Raw genomic sequence first — 19,162 nt, forward strand, 5'->3', positions numbered from 1 at the left:
TCTTGTAACATTTATCCGGGCATGGTGGCACACATCTGTAATCCCAGCTACTTGGGAGGGAAGGTTGCAAGGTCAAGGTCAGCCTGGGCGGCTTAGCAAGACCCTGTCTCAAAATAAAAAAATTTTAAAAACAGGGTTGACAATATAGCTCAGTGGTAGAGTAAGGTCCTGAATTCAGTCACCATTGCCACAAACAACAACAACAAAAAAACATCAAATGGGTGGTGATTCATATCCCACAAAGTTCATGCTTTTTTTGGGGGGGGAGGATGGGAACTACTCCTTCAGCTTGTGTCAGCCACTAATCTACTTTCAGTCTCCATAGATCAGCTTAATCTGGATATTTCCTATAAATGGGATCATATGATATGTGGTATTTTTACCCTTAGCATCATGTTTTCAAGGTTCAGGCATATAATAGCAGGTATCAGAACATCGAACATCGTTCCTTTTTTATGGCCAAAGAATCTTTATCATATGCCTATAGCACATCTTATTTCTCCAACAATTGATGAGTATTTTAATTGTTTCTACTTTGGGGCTATTATGAATAATGTAGCTATGAACAGTCCTGTGCTGGTTTTTGTGTGAAAATAGGTTTTCGTGCTCTTGGGTATATACCTAGGAGTGGAGTTTCTTGATTATAAGTCTGTGTTTAACATTTTGAGGAAATAACAAACAAAGGTCCAATCTCAGTGGGTTTTTAAAAAAATATTTATTTAGGGCTGGGGATGTGGCTCAAGTGGTAATGCGCTCGCCTGGCATGTGCAGGGCGCTGGGTTCGATCCTCAGCACCACATAAAAAAAATAAAAATAAAGATGTTGTGTCCACTGAAAACTGAAAAATAAATATTAAAAATTCTCTCTCTCTCTTCTCTCTATCTTTAAAAAAATTTATTTATTTTTTAGTTATATTTGGACACAATATCTTTATTTTTACGTGGTGCTGAGGATCAAACTCAGGCCCCTTGCACATGCTAGGTGAGCGCTCTACCGCTGAGCCACAACTCCAGCCCCAACCTCAGTGTTTTTTGGGGACTGAGGATTGAATCGAGGGGCACTCTACCACTGAGATACATTTCTGCATTTGTAGCCTTTCTTCTTTCTTTCTTTTTTATTTTGCTAAGTTGCTGGGGCCTTGCTGAGTTGCCCAGGCTAGCCTAGAACTTGAAGTCTTCCTGTCTCAGCCTCCCAAGTTGCTGGGATTATAGGTGTGCGCCACCACACCTGGCCCACCTCAGTATTTCTAAAAAGCTGAGTTCTGGAACCACTCACTGGCCTAGATTAAATCAGAACAGGGCGGTGAGGGTGACTCTCCTTGCTCGCTCTAGCCCAAGCTCATCTCTTTCTCTCTCCACACATACACACCTTTCCTTCAATATGCGCGAGCAGCATTCTCATAATAGATCCTTAAAGAGGTGGCCCCATCCTTGGTGGCCGAGCTAGACTGCGTTAAACCACCAGGTTTTGCCAGAGCAGGATTCTGGGCCAGTCCTGGTGGACAGTGCCTGGTGGAGGTCCTTGCTGCTGCTGTCCCCTCCCTGCCCTCTCCCCTTGCTCTGGAGAATGCTGTGGTCTTCCGTGTGATCCCCTGGGGAACATGAGTCATGGATGCCCGGGGCTGCTATTCTGGATCCCCCAGGTTTGGGAACAGGGGAGAGTTTTCCCCAGCTATCTGGCCTCCTGGTTGGACCCTCTTGGAGGGGATGTACTCGGGCGGGGGGGGGGGGTGCTGGAAGGTCAAGGTTGGATTGCCCTCTGGATCTTGCCAACTGAGTTGAAAATTACCAAGGCTGCACCTCTTCTTTTTCTGAACTTCCCCTCTGATGTCCTGCGAGTCTTGTCTGCTCTGGTCACTTAGCCACATGATCCACCCAGTCACCCACCCAGGATTCTGGAGCTCTGAGGGAGCTGTGTTTTGCTGGAGGAATAAGAAGCCATCAGTGGGAACGGTATATGGGGACAGGCTGGAAGTGCCAAGTGTCCCGTGCTTGAGTGCAGAGGGGTTCTGTTGGCCATCCACATCCCAGCCACATCTCTTGTCTTCTCCTTTTTCTCATCTAGATGTGATTCCCCGTGCCTGTCCGGGTGCCCTGAGCCATGGCTGACACCATCTTCGGCAGTGGGAATGATCAGTGGGTTTGCCCTAACGATCGGCAGCTTGCCCTGCGAGCCAAGTGAGTACTTCCAAGGCCACACCAGGTTGTCCCTTCCCTCTCCCTCCCTGCTGCCTTCCTTCCTTTGGGAAGATTCCTTCCCAGGGAGTTGAAGCAAAGCCTGGAGGGAAGTGCCCGTCAAATGCACGCTGTCTGGCCCCTGGGCTGGGAGCTTCACTCATTTAGTCATTTACCCACCAGGTGGAATGTGTTCCCATTTCTCAGATGAGGAAAGTGATGCCCATGTGATTTAACATTAAGTTAACATTTAAGTTAATGAACATCAAGTTAATGAAGTTAACATTTAATGTTATCATTTAAGTTAATGAACATTTAGTTAATGAAGTTAACATTTAATGTTATCGTTTAAGTTAACATTGGGTTAAATGCCCATGTCATTTAACATGTGCGTGGGCGGACTGGGACCCACATCTGGTCCAGCTGACTCTCATGCCTGTGTGTGATCACAACAGGCCACAGAGGACCCAACCACCTCATTTTCCCTTTCTCCTGTCACTGAGGCTTGAGTCTGAAAGTCCCTTGAGGCAGAGCCTTGGACTCTGGATGCCCACTTCAGAGTCCAGTGCCTGGCATGGTCACACCGTACAGGTCAAGGCCCCCTCCAGGAATGAAGAGCTGTCTCTCAGGCTGAGACCCAGCCGGGCTCTTTCTCAGGTCTCTCCCATGCTCTTAGCAGGGTTCTCTACCTCCTGGCTTTGGTCTGAGCCCTGGGGAATCGTGACTTTCCCTTTAACCCAGGTGTCCCCCCAGCTCTGGCTGGCCCCAGCTACTTCCATCCAATGTCCCTCTGGACTAGGGGGTGTGGCTCTCGGATGTATCTCCAGTCTTCCCATCCCTCTTTGCCCCTCTGAGGGGTGGGGGTCCCTGGCGTCTGGTAAAGTTCTAGAGTGTCCTTGACTCCGTCAAACTCTGCCAATTATGGGAGCCAGTATTTCCCAAAAGGGACCAAGTTTGAGAAATTTGCAATTAGATGTTATGAGCCTTCGGGGGGGACAGAGCTGAAACTTCAAAGGGAAATAGGAAAATTAATCTGAAACGCCCAAGAAGAGTGGTGTCATGCATGATTTGCGGGAATTTTTGCCCCACAGTTAATTTGTCCGGTTCACTGGGATGGCTTGGCTCCCCTTAGCTGCCTCCGCCTCTCCCCTGCAGGCAGAATGACCAGGGACGCAGGGTGGACCCCTGTCCTTCAATGCCAGGCAGACGACAGGCCCTTCCTGGGAGGGCAAGGAGTCTGGAGAGAGCTCTGACAGAGCCAGATGTGCCCTGCTCACCCCTCCAGGGTCCCTGTCCTTCTCTCTGACTGCAGCTCTTGCTCAGTGGCAGAGAATCTTCCAGAAAAGCAAATGCTGTGTCTCTTCCCCAGGGTGTGCTTCCAGTAGGGCCTGGCAGTGTCCAGGAGAGTAGTGCAAATCAGGGATTTGCAGAGTGGGGAGCTGTGCCCCATGGGACCCTCCAAGCAAGCCCAAGGCCTCTGCAGTACAGGCCTTCCTGCCGGTCCTCTGGCACTATCCACCACTGGTTGTATAGCAGTGAACAAGACCAACATGGTCCTTTGTCTTAAAGCAAAGACAGGGAGGTGAGCTTTGTGCAAATACTTACCCATGTGCTACAGCTGTTTTCACAGTGATCATTGGCAGTGGGGGCATGTGATAGGGATGCTAACATAGTTTGGGGGTCAGGAGAGACTTCCTTTGAGTGTGGTGCTTTTGTTGAGACTCAGAGGAGGAGTAAATGTTAGATGGAGATATAAGGGAAGCTTTAGGCAGAAGGAACAACATATGTAAAGGCCCTGAGGTGGAAAGAACATGGCATGTAAGTGTGCTGACAGGAGGCTGGTGTGGTTTGAATGTAGAGAGTAAAAAGGAGGATGGATGGGTGAGCCAGGACCAGATGGGGGCAGGGTCTGGCTTTCTACAAACTCCCATTCTGGAGGGGGAGACAGCAGGTGCCACGTTGCCTCATAATAGTACTGCAGCGATAGGCACATACCCATGCCTTATAGGAGCTCTCATGTGGCACCTCTAAACACGTGGCCCCTGGACTGTCCCCAGGTCATTCTGCAGCTCTGTGGATGTGGTAAGGGTGCTGGAGTTTGCACCAGGCCTCACGGTCGGTGCCCTTGTTCTCTCCCAAGGCTGCAGACGGGCTGGTCTGTGCACACCTACCAGACGGAGAAACAGAGGAGGAGTCAGAGCCTCAGCCCGGCAGAGGTGGAGGCCATCCTGCAGGTCATCCAGAGGGCCGAGCGGCTGGACGTCATGGAGCAGCAGAGAATCGGGTAAGGACTGGCCAGCCAGGCAGCAGTGAGCCTGGTGGGAGAAAGACCAGGCTGTTGGTGTGAGCCATGGGTGGGGAGGCTGGAAAGCTTGGTCCTGGTGTTCTGTGGCCCGACTGGGCATGGTCAGGAGGCCCCCCGCTCTTCTGCCAGACACCCCTGGAGTATAGGCAAGAACCTAGCTCCTCAAAGCCCCAGGATGCCTCTCTGTAAGCCGGGATGGCAACTGACATACAGGCCCAGGTCACAGCGCATGAATGAGCCTGGTGAGCCCTGTCAGGGGCTGGTGGGCTCCACACACCTTGCCCGTCAGCCACAGCTCAGCCGCGGGACAGATTCAAGCCCTGGCTGAACCTGAACGACTCCACCCAAGGCCTCCAGCTCGTTCTCAGCTGCTTTAATATCCAGAGCAGACCACAGTTCAGTTGTCCAATGTTTTTTGTGGTGTCTTTTTTATTTAATTATAAAAGCATTTTCTAAAAAATCTAAAAAAATACAGAAAAGTCTAAGCAGAAAACAAATGACACTGCATTGCATGAGGCAGGAATCCATTTCATTCTGGTCTCTTTTTTTCCCTGTGGTCATTCTTGTTTTTTTTTTTTTTGAAAAGGAGGATGGATGGGTGGATGGGTGAGCCAGGACCATGGCGGGGGGTGGTTACCAGGAATGGAACTCAGGGGCACTCAACCACTGAGCCACATCCCCAGCCCTTTTTTGTATTTTATTTAGAGACAGGGTCTCGCTGAGTTGCTTAGTGCCTTGCAAAGTTGCTGAGGCTGGCTTTGAACTCGCGATCCTCCTGCTCTTGAGCTGCTGGGATTACAGGTGTGACCTACTGAGGCCTGGAAAAATCAGACATTATAGAAATGCAGTTTGGGAGATAGAGGTACTATTGTAAAGATGACTGCTGTATGCAGTTTCTTGGATGTGCCTTAGAAAAAGGAACATACCCTTTTAATACAGAAAGAGCTTATATAAGACTGGTTGGATTTTGCTTTTTTTTTTTTTTCTTTTTTCATCTAACCTGGTAGGAACCCCAACCTCAAATGCTGGTGATTGATCTCCTGGGCTTCTGATTCCCCCCAGAAGCCTTCATGGTGGAAAAGAGCATTCATGGGGTCCCCTCAGCCATCGGGGTGCTTCTTTGCCTCTCTGAGCAGCTTTACGGAGTCCTTCCTGTTGTCTGGCTCCACGGCGAGCGCTGGGTCGGCAGGGACATGGAATGACCCAGAAGGTCACGACACAGGTTCATGGTTCAGATAGAAGAGGTGCATCCTATGTGTTTAGGTGACAGAAACATGGGATGGAGTGACAGAGGGTCCCCAGGAACAAGTGGGTCATGCCAGGGCTGGAGCTCGGTTTGGCCCAGGCCCTGCAGGTCCCGGCATGAGGGACCATGACCCCTGTGGAAGCCATCAGTGCTGGCTGGAGGGCAGGTGCAGAGGTGGCCTTGTGACCCAGCCTGCTGTCTCTCGGCCCCAGTGGCAGCCGCTCACCATCTCAGGGGAAGGCATGGGGCTCCGCCTCTTGGGAGCTTTGTGATTCTAGCCAGTAGCCTCCTATTTTGGAACCTCAGTCTTCTCATCTCTGAAATGGGAAATGCAACGTGCCTTTCACTGGGGCTGTAATGCCTGCGTATTGTCCTTTCCTTCGTTCAAGAATTTTTCCTGAGTGGCCCCTGGCTCCTGGCAATACAGTGGCTGACAAGCCCAGTCAATTCCATGGGGCCTGTAGGTTTCACACAGGTTGTGGAGCAGCAGAGGCTGTGGTGTGACCAGGGGCCGCAGGAGAGGCACCTGCCCAGGCTTGGCAGGGTTCAGAGAAGTGCCCTGGACGCTCACCCTCTCAGCATTTCCAAGAAGAGCCCTTTTTTCTTTCCTGTGACAACCTCTCCTCTGCCCTGCTGCTCAGACCCAGAGCCACCCCGTCATCCTGGGTCTTTCTCCCCTCCCCCCACCAAGCCATGCAGGATGCTTCAGAAATACCCACCCAGTCTCTGTCCTCTCTCCTGGGGCCCCAGGCCCAGTTCCTCTTGGCATCCTCCCTTCGGCTCTCCCTGTTATCCCAGCTTTCCACAGAAGCCAGGGTGAGCTTTTTAAAATGTCACTTTAGATCCAATCACTCCTCTCTTTAAAACTCTTCAGTGGCTTTGGATTGAGCTTAGGAAAAAAAAAAAAACGGACTCCAATTTGTGGCCTGAACCCCCGTGATCTGGCCCCTGCTCGCCCCTCCAGCCGCACTGGGTCACTGTCTGCTCACGAGGCAGTGGCCCTGATGACCTTCTTACCGGTGGCCATTTCTCTGCCCGAGCCTTAGCTCTGCTGTTCCCTCTGCCTTTCCTGCAGGTGGCTGGGTCCTGGCCATCCTCCACCTCAGGTCCCATGTTTTCACAGCCTTTGCTGGCCACCAGCGCCTCTGGCCCCCTCGGTCGTCCTCCCCACACCCCCATTCTTTGCATTCCACAGTGCGTCTCTGTTTCCTGACCCAGTTTGCTTGTTTATGGATTTTTCTTATTGAGTGGAAGTTCCACGGAAGCTGGGGCCGGCCGTGTCTTTCTCTGGCTAGTTTGCTCCAATATCCCCAGTGCTTGGGGCATTGGAAGTGCTCAGTTGATAGTTGGTGAATAAAATGAATGATCCGTGAGAGAACAGTACCTGTGGCATGGTCCAGTGTTGGGGCCCTGTGGCAGCCATGCTCAGGCAGTGGTTGTGTCGGGGACAGGAAGCACATTCCTTCTGATTCCGTGTCCTGTGCTGCAGGCGCCTGGTGGAACGGCTGGAGACCATGAGGCGGAATGTGATGGGGAACGGCCTCTCCCAGTGTCTGCTCTGTGGGGAGGTGCTGGGCTTCCTGGGCAGCTCATCAGTATTCTGCAAAGACTGCAGGAAGGTAAGGCCCTGCTCTGACCCTTCTATTCTGACTCTCCCGCCTTGACCAGCTCTGCTGCTCTGTGGCTTTGCATCTTGGCTCCCAGGAGTGAGAGAGGGAGTGTGCATGTGTTCATGCCTGCGTTTATGCATGCATGTGGTGTTCTCTGCCTCTTGGCAAACAGGACCAGGGCCTGAAGATGAGAGGAGAGGACCTGGCTTCTAGGGCTCGCTCCAAGAAGTGGACTTTGGGTCAGAGCTGGGGTGTGCATCTGGCTCTTACACTAGCCATATGACCTCAGAAAACTTGGCTACTATTTCATGCCTCAGTTTCCTCATCTGTAAAGTAGAGGTAATGATAACATATACCTCGGAGCTGTGAAGATCAAATATATTAAATTTGAGGCTCTTAAAATCTTGCCTGGCACAGAGACACACAATAAGTAAATACTGTTTTCCTCAGGGCCAAGTCATGTGCTAGGAGTGTACTTCCTATTCTATTGGTCTGCTTTCTTGGTCTCTGGTCACTCAATGAAAAATGATCTTTGCAGCAAGAGCAAATAGATTTTCTCCTTATTGTAAATTGTGTCACATGTTAAATTGTTTCATATTGAGTCCAGGACTATATATATACATATGTGTGTGTGTGTGTGTGTGTGTGTAGAGAGAGAGAGTGTGTGTTTTTAGTTTTCCCTGGTGTTTCTAATTGCATTTCTTATTGCCCAAAGAAATATGTCCTTCTGATCTTCAAGATTATTCAGTATCTCTATTTTGCTCTCTGTCACACCGAACCTATTTCCTATTTTCTCCTAAAAGAACCCTTTCTAGATTTTTATGCCTGCTCTAGACTAGAATAGTTGTGACACAGCAATCATGGGACTGTCCTTTGCTGTCCTCCCAGGTGAGAGATAGTATTCCCAAGATACCATGTCTTCCTCTTTTTTTTTTTTTTTTAATCCTCATTTTGCTGGAACGCATCCTCAAGTAACTTCCATGTGTCAGTCACTGTTTTAAAGCTGGAGTTGTTAGGGTTCTTTTTTTCTGTCTTGTTCACTATATCTCTCGAGATGACATTGGGCCAGGAAACAAAAAACAAGTAACGATCAAATAAATCGGATGATTTTGGAAAGTAATAAATCTGGGAAGGAATAACAGGAAATATAAAACTGGGGTGGAGAGGGGTCAGGGGTGACAAGGGTTGAGAGAACTAAAACAGATGGAATAGTCGAGTAAATATGAACTTGGAACACTGAGGCCATTGGCCACCTTGACAAGGGCATTTTCAGTGTCATTCAAGCTGGATGAGAAAGAGGTTAATGTAACCAGTTATTAAATGGGAAGGTGAGAATTTGGGGGTATGGTCATTTTTTCCCCCTGACTTTGTCACATGTGGTGAATTGGACTGAGGAACGTGGATTCGTTGGCCCAAGTATGGTGGAGGTGTGACAGGGCCCTAGTGTCATGGTGTCCCAGCTTCTCTCCAGCCCCTGGACTGGAGACCAATGGGGACTCGGGTTGCCTCATGCTCAGGGCTTGAGCAGGTGAAGTTGTTTGTGCTTCCTACCTGGGACAATAGGCCCCAGCAGCCTGTTTCCTCCTCCTGCCTCTCAACCCACAAGGCTCCAATTCCAGGTTTATGGCACCATGAACAAGGGCAGAACCCTCTCTCCTTCCCCTGAGAGGCAGGCTACGGCCCCTGGCTGTGAAAAGTGAATGCCAGCTGCTCCTGGGAGAGCCATTTCCTAGGCAACGTGGGGTCCCAGGGGAGGACCTCAGCTGGATGTGGGCCTGAAGGGAAATTGTTCCTCCAATCTCTCTCCCCGCCCCCACTGCCTGGTACCCTGGAGCTCTGGGCTCCTCAGGAGGACTTTTCTATTTGAAGTGGTATTCTCTCTCTCTCTCTCTCTCTCCCCCCTCTCTCCCTCTCTCCCTCTCTCCCTCCCTCTCCCCCTCTCTTCCTCCCTCTCCCCCTCTCTCTCCTTCTCCCACCACCACACCCACCTCTCTTTCTTTTCAGTACAGGAGTTGGAATCCAAGACCTTGCATGTGCTAGCTAGGTAAGCACTCTACCCTGAGCTACACCCTGCTCTGTTAATTTTATTGAGACAGGGTCTCTCTAAGTTGCCGAGGCTGGCCTGGAACTTCTGATCTCCTTCCTCAGCCTCCTGAAGAGCTGGGATGATGGGGACGTGCCACAGCACCCAGCCAAAGGGGTTCTTACTCTGCAGCAGGCTGAGGACTAGGTCCTGGCCTGGGCGGGAGGCAGAGGAGCCCTTTGAGCTTCAGAGGGGACTTGCACCCAAGCAAAGGTAGGAAGAGGGGCTACTGGATGAGCCCCTGCTGATGAGGGGCATTTGGAAGTTTTCTTCATCTGTCTTTAAGAAGATGGCATTGTCATTCATTCATAGGCACCCATTCTTTAAGTAGTAGAAGGCCCATTGTGTGCAGTACCCATTCTAGGTGCTGGCCGTACCTGGAATGAGTTAGACAAATCTTTGCTCTCCTGGAGTTTATTTTTCAGGGGTGGGAGAAGAGAAATAGATGAATATGGATAAACCTAAAACAATGTCAAGTTGACTGAAGGCTCCACATTGAATTCAAACAAAGTGATGTAATAACCTACACCTGGGTGCTCTGGGAGGCTTCTCTGAGCTCAGACTCAAAGCAAGAGTCGGGCCTGGGAAGATCTGGGTGGGAACTATCCCAGGCAGAGGAAAGGGAAGCACAAAGGCCCTGAGGCAGAACTAGCTGGGTTTGTTCAAGGAACTAATGAAGGTATCTGGGACAGTAGGAACAAGGGGTTAGCATGGCTGATCCCAAACAGCTTTGTAATTTTAAGGTCAGGAGCTGGAATGTTATTGTAAGTTGAATGGGATATCAGTGGAGTGTTTGAGCAGGGCTGTGATGTGACCTGATTTGTCTCTGAAGGGTGGATCCTAGCTGCTGTGTGCTGAGTAGACTGCAGGGGACACAGGAAAAGCAGGAGACAGGTTTGGTGGTGATGGCTCTCATTAAGAGATGATGGGCTTGGGGACAAGGCATCATAGCGACAGAGGCCCTCTGCTAAGACAGAGTCAGTTTCTTTAGCATATTCAAAGCAGATGGGGAAGAATGGCCTTAGGCTGGAAAGAGAGTTGTAGGCTCCCCTGGACAGGACAAGGGGCCATTGGTCCACCCTGTGTCTCAGGATGCTGCAGGTCTCCCGAGACTTGCCAGTAACTGTTCCCACACAGGCTCTGCAGTGTGTGGGTCTCCCGGCTGTGTCCAAGGGGCTCATCCATATTTCTGGAGTGGCTTCATGTTCTTACAAGGACCAGGGAGGGCCAACTTCCCTCTTCCGCAACAGCAGGATCATGAGGTGCTTGTGCCCAGAGCTATAGGTTCAGACAGACTTGAGCTGAGGTCCCAAGTCACTGATCCACTCTGGACCTCCACGTCTGCATCAGTAAAATAGGGTCACACAGCTCCCACCAGCACCCAGCGGAGATGAAGAGTGGACAAGGTAGAACGTGGCTGCCCCTAGCCACACATGGTCCACTGCAAGCCTTGGTGAAGGGCCCTGGCTATTGTCATTCCTAGGCCACCCGAGGGTCCCACCTGCTCAAGCTAACTGATCTCCTGTGGACCTTATGAGAGGTGGAGTGACATTCCATGGACTGTTTGGCTCTTCCTGGCGTGACAAAACACCACAGACTGGGCGCCTTAAACAACAGACATTTACTTCCTCGTGGTTGGAGGCTGGGAGGTCTGGGCCAGTTCAGTGCCTGCTGAGGCCTCTCTTCCTGGCCTACAAATGCTCAGAGATCGGAGCCCTGGTCTCTCTTCCTCTTCATGTAAAGACACCAATCCTGTTGGATTAGGGTCCCACCCTTGGACTTCATGTAACATTAATGACTACCTAAGGATGCTCTCTTCAGATACGTCACCTTTGGGGGTGGTGACTTCAACATGTGAATTTTGAGGGGACATAATTCAGTCCATCGCAGCCCATGTGCTCTTTAATAGAATCTATGTTTTCTCGGACTTAAAATGGAAGCTTCCACAGTGAGTTCCCTATTTTCCAAAATTTACGGGGAAGCCTCTGGACACCGTTGTTGCTCTCCAGCATGGGATATCCCAAGCTGGCAGGTATACCCCTCCGTTTCCTGCTGGTGGCTCATACACCCCTAGCACTCGATCACTCATTCAGCCTGAGACAGGACACACAGCTGAGGCGGGAGGGTTGAAATGAAAGGGACAACTGGATGACAGCAAGGACATGGATGTGGCAGGAGTGTTTGCCTTAGGAACGGGGTGGGGGGTGGGGCTTGGAGGAGGGATGGAGCATGCTCTCGTGACCTCCAGGGGTGAGATCCTGGGATCCTGGAGACGTGGGCAGAGCTGAGACCTTTGAGAAGCTAAGGCATTAGGGCGTGGGGGGTGGGGGGACAAGCAGCATTTGAGCAGAGACAGGTCTGTGGGGCCCTGCAGTTTCCAGAAGATGGTCACAGAGTGCACCGATGATACCCAGGCAGTGATCGTGTAGGATCTGAGTCCCCCGATAATTAGGGGAGCCAAGGCGTAGCCCCTGCAAACTTTAGCCCACAGGGTCTCTGAAGGCTGGGAGGTCAGGGATGACGTAATCCACTCCCTCATCCAAAAGGTGCTTCTCATACGCCCACTGAGGATGTGGAGACCCGGATCCCCACCATCCAGGGAAGAGAAGTTAATTGATTATGCATAATTAGTTACAGTTAGGGTTGGGGTGAAGGCGGCAGCCCTGGAGGAGCCGGCAGAGCTCTAACAGGGTGCTGGGCCTCATGGGGCCTCAGAAGCGACCTCTACTCTGGACTGGCTCCTGTCGGGGGAGACTCTCTGTTTATTTCCATCTCTGCTTCCTGGCTTCTCACCCTTAGGGTAGGCCACAGTCCTGGGACCTAAGTTATGGCCTTGGGCGGGCTGTAGAGAGGGACAGCTGGGGAGGTCCCTGACTTAGGGGTTGTCCAGAGCGAGGCCTGGTGGAGAAGGGTAGGCCCCCGGGTGCTGAGCGGGAGCCCTGGCAGCATCCAGCAGCCACAAGCTAATGAGCACGAATGGAGGCGATCCCCCCCTGGTCTGCGCGGCCAGGCTGCCCGCCCTCATTATCTGAGGGCGTAGTGGGAAGGGAGAGGGGCTGGCTGGTTAATTAGAGTTAATTAGAGAGGCCTGGCGCTCTTAATTGCTTAGGATCTGAGTCACGCAGCCTTGGGTCTAATTGAGAGTCCAGCTCCGCCAGCCACGGGGAGGCCATGCAGAGCTGTGGAAGGACCCGCCTGAGCCCACGATGGCATTGTCACCACCACAGGGGAGCCTGCCTGGGAAGTGATCTGTGGCCACGTGCACTTAGTCCTGGTGAAAGAGGCTCTGAGGTCAGTCTGTATTTTGCTTAGAGGCCTTAAGGGAAGTCCAGCTGCATGGGAGGGAATGTGGGCCCAGCACCGGGAAGCACTGCAGGGAGGGGGCTGGGCTCGGCCCCTTTGCTCTGAGGAGGAGCTGTGTGCTGCTGAGGGTAAGCTGGCAGTAACAGGAGGCTGTGCTGATTTCCCCCGAAGTCTCCCTCTCTGTTCAGTGTTGGGGACAGTGGTTGCTGAGCCCAGGGAGGAACAAATGGAATTTCTTTGTCACCCTGCTGCCTGCTTACTGGACTGCAGTCAAAGGAGGCCGAGCCCTCCCTCTCCATCACTTTTATTTCCAGGCACTCAGCCTTCCACTCAGAGATGGCAGTTTCTAAAGAGCCTGCTGACCCCTGAGAAGGATATTGCTTCTGGGCTGTGAAGCTTTGGGAGTCTCAGCCCCACCCGGTTTCCAGAGCCCTCCTCCTGAAGGTGGAGGCCTTGGGGACAGTTGTAGAGAATCCTGGTGCTGATAGGGTCTTCACTGCTCAAAGTGTGGGCCGAGGGCCAGCAGTATGGACATCCCTTGTTGCTCATTGAAGATGCAGATTCTCAGGCCCCCTCAGCCCTTGTGAACTAAAATCTGCTTTTTAACTAGATCCCCTTAGCCTAATATCCTCAATGTAGTATGTGTCTGAATTTCCTTCTTTTTAAAGGGTAAATAATATTCCATTGCATATATATATATATATTACACAGCAGTGGAATTACTGGATCTTATGGTAATTCTGTGTAGTTTTGAGGAGTTACCGTACTAGTTCCCATACTGGCTGCACCATTTTACATCCCAACCAGCAGTGTATGAGGGTTAGGAGGTCAGTTTTATGCAGGGCCTCCCTCTCAACTAATTCCTTCCCCTCAACTGATCTTCAGCACCTGGGTCCCTCAGGTGGAGCCGCGGAAGCAGCAGCTTCCTTGAGCAATAGCCATTTCATCTGAGTTGCCTTCAAATTGGCCTCGCCATGTCCTTTCTCCTCCTCGACCTAATTCAATGCAGAAGACGTGTTGGTGCCTCCTAACAAAGATGGATTTTTTCATTCAGCTCCTGCTATTTCCTCAATTCCCTGAAAAAGTCACTTAATTCATCTGCCCTGAGGGGCCAATCTGGTGCTTGCATGTTTATTCGCCAAGGCTGTTTGGCAGGAATTGACTTGGCTCCTGTTCTCGGGGTCAGAGGACCAGATACCGCACAGCATCTTGGGACATCTGCCTTGCTAGGGGCCTGAGAGCAGAACATCTCTGTTAGGTGTGCTTTTTTCTTGCTGTTTTGGTATCTACAGGTACCAAGAAGATGACTCTTCTTCCCCCAAAGAAAGAAAGAAAAAGAAAGGATGATTACTTGGTGCAGTTCAGAGTCTATTCTGTTCCCCCAGCATGTCACCAGCAGGCCATGGGCCTTCAGCTCGGGACAAAGGTGGGCTCAGGGGACACATCCCCCACCCCCACTGTTCTAGACTGAGACCTTCCTTCCTGCCCTGTGGGTTCGTGTTGCAACTCTCAGAAGACTGTGCCCACTTAGCCACGCACGTGAAGCATCTTGCCAGGCTCCCGGGGGAGGAGATGGAGATGCCAGCTCCTGCCCTTCGAGGATGGTGACAGATCTTGCAGCACAGTGTGAGAAGTGCTGTAGAATTTGAAGGCAGGGAGCAATTGGGAGCAGACCCTGGCAGGGCCCCATTGCAGAGTGGAGCTAGCCCCTGAGCTGGCCTGGGAGGGCAGGAGGAGGCCTAGCTCTGTGGAGGAGATGCAGAGGTCGGGGGCACATGGCTTAGCTGCTGCTTGGGGTATACCGGAGAGTGAGATGGGAGGGAAGAAGAGAAAGGCAGGCTGAGGAAGAGGAGGGAGGAAGGGAATTTGGGTTTTCTCCTGTTGGCAGCAGAGCCCTCTAGGAGTGCTGAGCAGGGAGATGAGTTCCAGGGCTCTTTGGGGGAGGTTGAGTTCACACACAGATTTGAAAGGACAGTGTCATAGGTGCGAGTGAGCATGCTGACACTGAATTATCCAGTTCGAAGTGGCCAGGGATGTCCCGAGATGCTGTGCAGTATCTGGTCCTCTGACCCTGGCAACAGGAGCCAAGTCAATTCCTTCCAATTCCACCCAAACAACTGGGGTGGAGACCCAAAGATGGGTAAGAGTTAGAAATAGCAAGAGCTGCAATGATTGACAGCTCTCTCTAAGCCAGGGCCCTGCCCACTTCATCATCCAAGCCACTCTGGGAGGTCACCATCTGCTATCGGCTCTTTGCAGGTGAAGAAAGGCATGCTGAGTGGAAGTGACATCCCTTGCCAGGTCACCCGATGGGGTAGGTCTAATGACCTCACCCACCAGGTTGCTCACGTGCACAGGGTCTGCCATGGGGTGTGGGGAAGGGGCTCATGGCCTGTCTGGAGCTACTTCTGTGATCTCATATCCTGAGGTGTCTTGCTGTTGAAGTATCAGAGCCCCTCTGTATAATAAGTGAGCCAGGACCAGTCAGGGGACACCTGCTGTGTGGGCACCAGGTGTGTGGGGAGTCAAAATAGAGAAGGACCAACCTTGTAGCCCCATGAAGCCACCCAGAGGGGTCTAGAGGCAGATAAGGTGGGTGTGAGCTGGGCCACCAGGAAGGGGTTGTTCTTCCCTCCGAGCCCCTCACCTGGGAGGCCACTCCAGTGAGGCCATCTGCAGCACAGCAGGGCACAGGCTGCCCCGAGTTCAGCCACGCAGAGACTAGAGCTTTCATGCTCTGTCTTGACCTTGCCCGACTCTGCCAGTGCTGGGAGGCTCTGATTCTGTGTTTCTAGAATGGACAGCTCTTGCCACCGCCCAGGCCATAGATCTGATAATATCTTGGAGCCCATTGCAGGCAGCCTACCATACCTTAGGGACTGAGAGCCAATGACAATAGATCGGGGATCTATTTTGTTTGTATGACCTATGGGATAGAATGGTTTTTACATTTGAGGTTGAAAAAAGTTGAACTTGGTGGTGCACACCTGTCACCCCAGCTACCCAGGAGGCTGAGGCCGGAGGATTAGGAGTTTAAAGCCAGGGTCAGCCACTTAGCAAGATCCTCTCTCAAAATATGAAAAAGGGCTGGGGATGCAGCTCAGTGGTGGGTAGAGCCCTTGTCTAGCATGTGCAAGGCCCTGGCTTCAATTCCCAGCTTCTCAAAAAAATAAAAATAAAAATAAAAGTAGATGAAAAAGAAAATGATTGAAAACAAATGAAATGAGAATCATTTAATGTGTGAAATGATACTGAATTTCAAGTTCGGGGACCATAAAGATTTATTGGAACACAGTCATACACAGTTTGCTCATTGCCTTTAGCTGCTTTGGTACTACAGTAGCGGAATAGTTGTGACAGAGTTCCAAATGTTTGTTTGCCGCCCTTTGCCAAAAAGTGTACCTACCCCTGCCCTAGCCCATGGGCCCCACCCAGGGCACCGGGGCTGCTCAGAGGTGAGAAGGGGTTAGGGAATGTAGCTCAGTGACAGAGAGTTTGGCATGCCTTGGGTTCCATCCCCAGCCCTGGGGACAACCAAAACAAAGAAACCTTATGTAAGGAGGGATGTGACTTCCTTCCCCTCTGCATTATGTCACTGGAGACCAGGTGAGTGGTGTGAATGACAATAGGTTGTTTGGGCTCCACTGAGTTGGCATCCCTCTGTCTTCCTGTAGAGCTTCTTTTCCTGATTTTTCTCCCCCTGTTGCTGGGGATTGAACCAGGGCTTCACACGTGCTAAGCACCCTCTCCACCAGGGAACCTCATCCCCAGCTCTTCTTTTCCTGGAACTTAAAAAAGTAATTGACACTATTACCTAGAGATTTAGAGCACTGGGTTTTCCTGGTGTGGGCTAGTTCCCTTCCCTCTCTCTGCCTGGGTTTCCTCATGTGGAAACTGGGGATAATCAAAGTACCTACCAGAGCTGGGCACGGTGGCACACACCTGTAATCCCAGTGGCTCAGGAGGCTGATGCAGGAGGATCGTGAGTTCAAAGGCAGCCTCAGCAAAAACGAGGTGCTAAGCAACTCAGTGAGACCCTGATTCTAACTAAAATTCAAAATAGGGCTGGGAATGTGGCTCAGTGGTCGAGTGTCCCTGAGTTCAAGCCCTAGTACCAAAAAAAAAAAAAAAAGTACCGAGTGGTTGTGAGGACTGAGGAGTGAAGTGTATGTGAGCTCTTGGAGACAGTGTCTGGCATATAGTGACTATCAAAAGTCAAGTGACACAGATGTGTGTAGAATACTGACCCCCCCCCCACCCTTGACCTTAGCAGTCTTTTCATACCTTTCTCTCTCTACACTCTTACAAATGTGTGCAGGTGTATATACTATGTGTTGTTTTTGCACTCTTGGCATTGAACTTGGGTGCTCTACCACTGAGCTATGTCCCCATCCCTTTTAATATTTTTTTTTAGTTGCAGATGGACACAATACCTTTATTTTATTTGTTTTTTTTTTATGTGGTGTCGGGGATCGAACCCAGTGCCTCACGGATGCTAGGCAAGCACTCTACCCCTGAGCCTCAACCCCGGCCCTCCCCAACCCTTTTTATATTTTTATTTTTATTTTTACTGTTGGTTGTTCAAAACATTACATAGTTATTGGCATATCATATTTCACACATTTGATTCAAGTGGGTTATGAACTCCCATTTTTACCCCGTATACAGATTGCAGAATCACATCAGTTACACATCCATTGATTTACATATTGCCAAACTAGTGTCTGTTGTATTCTGCTGCCTTTCCTATCCTCTACTATCCCCCCTCCCCTCCCCTCCCCTCCCCTCCCATCTTCTCCAACCCTTTTTTTAAATTTTATTTTGAGACAGGGTTTTGCTCATTTGCTGAGGCTGGCCTCCAACTTGCCATCCTCCTGGCTTTGCCTCCCAAATGGCCAGGATTTTAGATATGCACCAGTGCACCTGGATATGCCATATTTTTAAACGCAATCATAATACTCCTTACTCCATAATTTCCTGTTTTCTTTTTTCTTCCCACTTGATAACACATCAAAGCCGACGTCCCTCACCCCCGGGGTCTATACATCTAAATCGAATTCCATTTTTAGGAACTAAGTAACAGAAGGGAGCGCTTCACACTTCCTGGTCACCACTTCTTCCTGAGGCTGCTCACACAGTCTGCTGGGGGCCAGACTAAGGTGGTGCAAGTAAAAACAGGGGGGTTGCCTGCACCCACCCTCAGATCGCTGAGTCTGAACCTCTGCCAGGGTGCACAGCCCTCTGCAGCTTGGTTTCTGCTGCCCTCCTCTGCTTACCACTCCCAACACCACCCACAGGCAACCCACCCATCTGAAATCCAGCTCTCTCAAAAGCCTCTTGCAAATCAGAAGGCAGACAGCGGGTAGGGTGGGGTGGGACCAGGTGGCCTAAATTCACAGGTAACAATACAGCTGAGCGCCTTCCCTGCTACCCCCACGAAGGTAGGAGTCCAAACAGGCCTGGTTATGGCTCTGCTCTGACCTTTTCATGTGACCTTGGATAAAAATCGCTTCCCCTCTCTGGACCTTCCTGTAAAAGGAAAGGGTTGGCCCAGAGTCTCTTGGGCCCTGAGCTCAGTCCAGCCCTTGCAGTGTTACCATCTGCAGATCCGGGAGCCACAGCTGGGGACTGGAGTTCATTTCCCTCCCCTCTGCAGTTCCGCTTGCTTCCCAGCTCACTTGGGCTCAGCCTGGGATTGAGCCCATATCCTCTGAGCAAGAGGAAGCAGGGGGTGGGGTGTTGGCCTGTGCCTCTGATGCTGCTATGAAGTCCTGTGTCCTTCCTGCCCCCAGCCCCGTTCCTGAGGATACACAGGTGAAAGGCAGAGTTTGTACCCATTCTCCAGATGGAAAAACAGATTCAGGAAGAAGCCTAGGGAAGAAATGGTGACCAGGAAGTGTGAATCGCTCCCTTCTGTTACATAGTTCCTAAAACTGGAATTCGATTTAGATGTATAGACCCCAGGGGCGACGGCTTTGACGTGTTATCAAGTGGGAAGAAAACAGGAAATTATGGAGTAAGGAGTATTATGATTGCGTTTAAAAATATGGCATATCCAGGTGCACTGGTGCATATCTAAAATCCTGGCCACTTGGGAGGCAAAGCCAGGAGGATGGCAAGTTGGAGGCCAGCCTCGGCAACTGAGCAAAACCCTATCTCTTGGGGGTACAGCCAAGACCTCTAGTTCCTCCTACAGCTCAGTTCAGAACATTACCTACATATTTTTTAGGATTCAAAAGAGCTGAAAATGTACAGGAGATCCCCAAAGGAGGATCTGGTGCATTTTGTCAATGGGATGCTAAGGGTGATGTTTGTGTGCCCTGAATGCTGGGGAGGGACAGAGCCACTCAGACAGACTATATAGTAGGAAGTGGTGCCAGACTGGGCTCCCCAGGGCCTGAGACCTTGCCTGGGATACACATGGAGGTTTGCAGGGGGTTT

At 51.0% G+C, this 19,162-nt stretch overlaps 1 protein-coding gene across 1 annotated transcript in view; it reads left to right on the forward strand.

Annotated features, from left to right (window-relative positions):
- Rph3al (rabphilin 3A like (without C2 domains)) overlaps window positions 1-19,162 on the forward strand; it is a 148,150-nt gene that overhangs the window by 58,981 nt on the left and 70,007 nt on the right. Inside the window, 3 exon segments of the mRNA XM_058580074.1 lie at window positions 2,065-2,177; window positions 4,315-4,458; window positions 7,215-7,344. Of these exon segments, the coding sequence (XP_058436057.1) occupies window positions 2,101-2,177; window positions 4,315-4,458; window positions 7,215-7,344 (351 nt within the window). The 5' untranslated portion in view covers window positions 2,065-2,100.

The sequence above is a fragment of the Marmota monax genome, unplaced genomic scaffold (assembly GCF_021218885.2).
Source record: "Marmota monax isolate L192 unplaced genomic scaffold, Marmota_monax_Labrador192_F-V1.1 WCK01_AAM20220418_F8-fsc00138, whole genome shotgun sequence".
Taxonomy (NCBI): domain Eukaryota; kingdom Metazoa; phylum Chordata; class Mammalia; order Rodentia; family Sciuridae; genus Marmota; species Marmota monax.